At 50.5% G+C, this 6,374-nt stretch overlaps 3 protein-coding genes across 3 annotated transcripts; 1 reads left to right on the top strand and 2 right to left on the bottom strand.

Moving 5' to 3' along the window:
* Positions 1-1,382: 1,382 nt before the first annotated feature.
* On the bottom strand, positions 1,383-2,506 carry ubxn1 (UBX domain-containing protein; the record flags this gene model as incomplete). Its single annotated transcript, XM_031154014.1, has 4 exons — positions 1,383-1,883; positions 1,948-2,098; positions 2,155-2,365; positions 2,422-2,506. The coding sequence occupies 4 exons, from the start codon at positions 2,504-2,506 to the stop codon at positions 1,383-1,385; spliced, it is 948 nt and encodes a 315-aa protein (XP_031000907.1).
* Positions 2,507-3,067: 561 nt separating this feature from the next.
* Positions 3,068-4,195, top strand: LHYA1_G009109 (Vesicle-associated membrane protein-associated protein; the record flags this gene model as incomplete). Its single annotated transcript, XM_031154013.1, has 7 exons — positions 3,068-3,107; positions 3,130-3,233; positions 3,295-3,317; positions 3,367-3,425; positions 3,479-3,594; positions 3,651-3,776; positions 3,830-4,195. 7 exons carry the CDS (start codon positions 3,068-3,070, stop codon positions 4,193-4,195), a joined length of 834 nt encoding a protein of 277 aa, XP_031000906.1.
* A 929-nt stretch (positions 4,196-5,124) lies between these two features.
* Positions 5,125-6,316, bottom strand: LHYA1_G009108 (Sphingolipid delta(4)-desaturase; the record flags this gene model as incomplete). Its single annotated transcript, XM_031154012.1, has 3 exons — positions 5,125-5,817; positions 5,845-6,216; positions 6,290-6,316. 3 exons carry the CDS (start codon positions 6,314-6,316, stop codon positions 5,125-5,127), a joined length of 1,092 nt encoding a protein of 363 aa, XP_031000905.1.
* Positions 6,317-6,374: the final 58 nt, after the last annotated feature.

Here is a 6,374-nt window from a genome sequence, read left to right as displayed (position 1 = left end):
AAGGCATGGGGTTCTGTTCCGCGCGCGGGCCGTCGCTCCCGAAGCCCAGGGCCAAGGCCCCCCAGCCGTAACAGAACACCCTTTCAACCCCAACGCCGAATCTCCTTCGATCCGAAGAACGCCTGGTGTGGATCGCAAAACCAGTAAACCGCTTACTCGGGACCTGAAACACGTTGCGCTTCCCGGGGCTAGTTCTAGCCAGTCCCCTGTTCCTGCTGCTGCTGGAGGTGGTGGATTCCGAAGTCCAGCGATGCCTTTAGATGGCATAAGGAAGATTGGCGCGCCAGGGGGACATAACCCTAGTCCGATGGGGAACCGGGGGTCTTATAAACCTCCTACATTTAAAAGACCCGTTGATGCTAGTACTGGGAGACCGCCGTTGACGGATTTGGGCGCTAATGGGGCTGTTAGCGGTGCTGGTGCGGGTGCCGAGGCAGGCGGTGATGTTAAGAGGCAGAGGATGAATGGTTAAGTAGCTAGAGTGGGGACTGCATCCATATGGTGTAAAGGGAGGGATGAAATGGGATGAGATAGTGTGTTTATTGTTATTAGATTGCTACTGGCATAGCATAGCAGGGTATGGCGTTTTGGTGTCCTGGCTGTGGCTGTGGCTTGTTTCTTTCTTTGGAATAGCATAGAATACCATGGACTGAATGTATAGCTACCCCAGGTAGACTTTCCTCAGCTTTGTTCAGCTTCGCTTGGTTGTAAGTTGCGGCGTGGAGATCCGCATAGATTCATTTATTGCTGTGTTATAACATTTGTTTTTGCTTTTGCTTTCGGATATGTTCTTGAGTGAGTGCTTTATTCTTAGATTAATAGTTAGGGGAGGGAGGGAGGGGGAGTTTCCTGCTTCCATATATACAAGCTATGGAGTCACATGAGGTAAGGTGGGGAGGATACATGTCTAGGTAGCATAGAGATATGTACAATTGCTGAGAATACTTATTCATATATGAACATTGCACACCATACCCTCATACTTTTATTTGGAGAACAAATTACCATTGCATTCCATTACATAGCATTTCCGCCTCGGACTAATATCTAGACTGGCATAGTTTGGTATAGTAGGTATCTATGTATGCACGTATATCCTTTATCTTGCTTCCAAGACTAGAACTACATGGAGTGTGATATGTCAGAGGCAAATGTAGAAGCCAGCCAGATTCAACTAGACCAAGGAAAGAAAGAGTTTTGTAGTATAAAGCACCGCAACGCCGTTAAGCCAAGCCAAGCCGATCCCACCATTGATTTGTTTGTAAATGCAATCAATGTAATCCAATCACCCAAGCAAGCAACTCCTTTCACACCACAGCCAGCCTCGAGCCGAGGAAAATGTCATGCGAGATTGATTTTAAGGTCCCCAATGAGAGAACAGTTCACTTCACAATTAGGACAGCAGAGGGCACCAACCCCGCCTCCTTCACCGTTTTCCCAAAATCTACACTCCCCTCAAACGTCTTCCTCGGGAAATTCATGGTAAAACTCCCCACGCTCCCGCCATTCTCCCCCTTAACGGCCTCCGCGACCTCGAACAGCGTAGTATCCGCCCCGAACGTCTTCATCACCGTTCCCCCGGTGGCCAACTGCAACCGCAACCTCGCTTCCGTATGCGTGTTTACTTTCTTCTCCGTCGGCGCTACGGGGTGCTCGAATGCAGGGGCCGCAGGAGCGGCGCGGCCTTCGCGTTCAGCTTTCAGGGTCTCAGCTTTCAGACGGCGCGTCTCTTTGTCTGCGGCTATCTTTTCTTGGATGCGTTTCTTGGCCGCGATGTCGGCGGCTTTTTCGGCACGCTTTGCGGAGGCTGCTTTGATCTGTTCTTGTTTGGCGAGTTCTTCTTTTACGTCTTGGATTTCGCGAGTCGATTTCATGCGGATTTTCTGGAGGGGGTGTTAGTGTTGGGCATGGGAGAGGAGAAGGGGGATTGGGCTGGCGGGAAGGTACCTCGTTCTTCTTCTGCTCTTCCTTGTCGGCGATGGATTGCTTGGCTTTCCTCTCTGAAGCTTTTGCTCGGAGTTCTTCTAGCTTTTGCTTCTTCTCTTCTTCGGTAAGAGGGGCGATCTCTTCAGTAGATTCGGAGAAATCGACGTGCTCGCTGTGGATATTGTCAGTATGAATACTCGGTATAATTACCCCGCAATGGAAACTCACGTCTTCGAAGCATGGAATTCCGCCTGAGCCATACTCCTAAACTTCTTCTGGCATATATTGCACACCATTGATCTTGCAACCTCGCCATCCTTCAAAGCTTCGGGCTCGATGGCTGGGTCTGTCTCTTCGGATTCGGCTGAGGGTGCGTTCGCAGTGATCTCTTCGATGGTCTTGTCTTGGTTATCCTCAAGCCACTGTAAAGCCCCTTGCACTGTGAGAGGTATTGTTAGGACTGGCTCGAATTAGATAGGTCCCAAAAGAGCTTACATCCACCTGTCTTCTTGACAGCTATCTCGGCTCTTTGGGCATCGAAACCCATGTCCTTGAGGACGCTCAGATCGGAGGAAGCCATGGCGTGATGTTTGTCGGGGTTTGCTGTAATATTTGCCTGGAGGGTAAGGTCAAAGATGAAAAGAGATGAGTATTTTATTGTATTGTTCTTAGATGTTGGTAATAAAATGATTGAACGGAAAGTCAGTAATTATTTCTAAGCTGTGCACTACGTTGCTGCCAAAGGTCGTAGCGGGGCGGGGCGGCGTGGGGTGCGAATAGCATAAATGACCTCACGCTCACGGGAGGGAGCCGGTAAGCGAGTCTGGGATGGAATGGCATGGCTGATGGATGGTTTGTCTTCAAGTCATGTCAAGTTACTCCTCCTCAAAAAAGCCCGAGCTTGCGCAACGAAAACACCACTTCATATTGAATCCCCACATCCTTTGGATTCACATATACACTCGAAATCTTTCTCTTCTTAATCAGTTTTTCGCCCTCTCTTTGCTCCTCTATCCCCTTCTTTGCGAGTTTCCGAAGAAAGCGTGGATCAACTTACCAAGCCAACACCTAAATCAACAACACCACCACAATTACAACCACCACCCCTCACACCCTCGCACAGCTCTGACCATCCGCCAAAATGTCCGTCGAAATTGATCCCCAGGAGCTTGGTTTTGTTCGTACGTGGCTTTATCCGTACAGGAGGAGAGGAGGGCGTTCCTAATCTGTTTACAGGCCCCTTCACCACCGAGGTGTCGCAAAACCTCAAGATCAGAAACCCTAATTCCACCCCTGTTGCTTTCAAGGTATGTGTTTGTATCCCCTCTGCACACAAAGCAATAATGCTAACATGCCATTTCTCTACAGGTCAAGACTACCGCGCCTAAACAGTATGTTGCATACCTCCCTAGCCAAGACATATCTCTAAAAGTCGAATAGATACTGTGTCCGCCCCAACTCCGGCCGAATCGAGCCAGGAAAGGAGGTCGAGGTCTCTGGTATGTGCAGTTCTTGGCACGCAGATGTCTTGGTGCTGATATATCCCACACAGTCCTTCTCCAGGCAATGAAACAGGAGCCCCCTTTGGATGCGAAATGCAGAGACAAATTCTTAGTCCAGTCCGTAGCAGTGACTGCTGATAAGGAGTTCACAAACACCGGCTCAATCGTAAATACCCCACCCATCAAGATTCCTGCGAAACCAGCTAACAAAGGAAGTGGCAGCATGTTGACGACGCCGACAAGGCATCTGTCCAAGAGAAGAAGATCCGAGTCGTGTACCTACAACCACATGGCCTAGCCGCAACTTCAACACCTCTCCGACAAAGCATAAGCGGCCCGAACGGCGCGGTAAGTCTCCCTTTCCCCCATCCCAGCCTTCAAGAACCTAACAATTCTCCCAGGACACCCCCGACACCGCACCCCCCGCCTATAGTAACCAACGCAGTCCCTCCCCCGAACAAACATTCACCCCCGAAACGACCTCCCGCCGCAGTCTCGCGCCATCGATCAAGCTCGAAGAATCGCCCGCCCCAGCAGCCACCTACGATGAGATCAAAGCCAAGCTGGCCGAAGCACAAGCTACAATCGCATCATACACGCAGGAAGGCGGTGTGCGACTGAGAAAGGTAGCCAACGGTGAGACGAGCAATGAGACGGTTAATGAGCTGGCGCACAAGATGCAGGCCAGTGCGAGTCAAGGAGTGCCCTTACAGATTGTGGCTGCGCTGTGTCTGCTGAGCTTTCTTCTGGCTTATGTTTTCTTTTGATGAGCTTTTGGGAAATGCGGGGCGCTGGTGTATGATGAGCGGTAGCAGGAGCGACGACAGTGTAAATGGAGCGAGTGAGTAGATGCAGTGGCAAAAGAGAGAAGTTTATAAATGGGGATAGATGGGGCTCATGAGTGGAGGAGGGCGTGGGCGTGGGCGTGTATTCCTTCACGTTGATGAGGGCGAATGGATAATAGGAATAATCCACATGAACCAGACAAAGAGCATTTCCTATTTCCTATTTTCTTGCACACTTGTACTCTATTCACCTTTACGTATGCTTTTTAACTCACTCTATTACAAGACCACCAAATGCTCCGTTTGCCCCTCAGGGGCTGTGTCTTTCATGCCCAGGGCCACTTCAGAAACCCTCCTTCTCGGATTGTATCTATGTATGCAATTGAACGCATCGCATCCCGGAGATCCAACAGCTTACGGAGAGCACTTACTCCGTTCATAGGCACTCGAATAAATGCTCCCTCGGAACTATCAAGTGCCCCCCCCCCCCCTGATCTCATCTCAGTGAGGGCCCTTCTTTAAGATACACTCATCCATTCATTACCTTGGAAATTATAACGACCGATTGACTGGATGCTCGGTACGAGTACAAGATCCGTGATACTATACTGTACTATAAGTTGTATCTACTTACGGAGTAAGCTCTTGAGATCCAAGGTACGGAGAGGCAAGGCGAGTAACTCCTGTCCGTGGCTCGCTGGTTCGATTTCTTATAGCTCTGTTGGAATTTATCTATGCTGTGTGCTATGCTAGGGAGTAGGGTACCTATGTGGGTTCGCACGCACAATCTAATTTCCTATTCCATTCTATTCATTCTATTCCCCCGCCCTTGAAAACGCCAGAAAATGCATCTCATCTCATCATCCCTCCCCTATATACACATACACTCCCTCACATTAACAACCACACCATCACAAAACCTCCAACTCGGCATCCTTCCAAGCCCCTCCTTTCCCACCCACAAGCCGTCCCCCCTCCCTCCTCTTAACGCGACACCGCATCCCCACGCCCTTATCGCCAATAAACCGCCAGATCACATTAACCCAACTTTTATGCCCGGGTAAATCCACATAGAACTCGTTCGCGATGCGGTGTAGCTCCCACAGTCTACTCCAGGGCACGGCGGGGAAGTCGTGGTGCTCGTTATGCAGGCCTACGTTGTAGGTGACGAGGTTCAGGATTCCGTAGTAGGAGAACGTTTCTGGGAGATCTGTTTGCACGGTTTTCCCATCCTTAGCCGAAGAGGATGGGGATGAGGCCGTGGGAGCGTCGAAGAGGTAATGCTCAGCGATGAAATGGCCCGCACACGGATGCAGACTCCCTGCCAGAAAAGAGCTGAGGATGAGATACCACAGCGCGTTCCAAGACGAGAAATGAACGAGTAGGTAGTTGTAGGATAGCTGTGTCGCGATGTTGAAGATGTGGACGGAGGTAAAGGGGACTTGGTAGATGAAGATAGGCCGTACGGCGTAGAAGAGGATCTGGAAGGTGCAGAAGAATGCTTTTCCGAGTATGGAGTCGAGGAATAAGGCTTCGAGGGAGGTGGGGAGGTCGGTGTCTAGACCGTCGACGCCGAGGGATTTGTGGTGCGTTAGGTGGTATGGCTATTCCGAGATAAAATCAGCATATACTCTCCTCTTCTCTTCTCCATCACTACTCCCCAAGACACCGCCCCCTCTCCCTCTTCCAACCCCAAAAACGCAAACAGAAACAAGCCCACTCACCCTAAAACTCGCACTATAAGGAACCCCAATCCCCAAATTCGCCACCACAGCCAGTACTCTATTAGCCCTCGCGCTTCTAAACGCCAGATTATGGCTAATCTCATGGATCGCCAAAAACAGATTCTGGTTCGCCGTCGCCCCGATCACATATGCCGTGCCCCACATGGTCCAGCTCCAGAAAGGCGTGTTGCGCAGTAAGTAGGCTGTGATGGTTTGGAGGAGCACGACGGAGAGGACGAGGTATTTTGTTAGGGGTTCGGGTCCGCAGAGTTTCGTTACCTGGGGGGAGGGTTAGCTAGGAAGGGGGATAAGAAGGTGGGAAAGGAGGGGGACAGGGAGGGGGGAGACAAACTTCAGGATGCGCTTTAATGATTGCCATTCTCCTCGTGCGATGCGGTTCCTCTGTATACGTCCAGTAAAAATCCCTTTCATGTTTT

The sequence above is a fragment of the Lachnellula hyalina genome (genome assembly GCF_007821495.1).
Source record: "Lachnellula hyalina strain CBS 185.66 chromosome Unknown contig00358, whole genome shotgun sequence".
NCBI classification, from domain to species: domain Eukaryota; kingdom Fungi; phylum Ascomycota; class Leotiomycetes; order Helotiales; family Lachnaceae; genus Lachnellula; species Lachnellula hyalina.
This window is presented reverse-complemented; position numbering and strand designations above follow the sequence as displayed.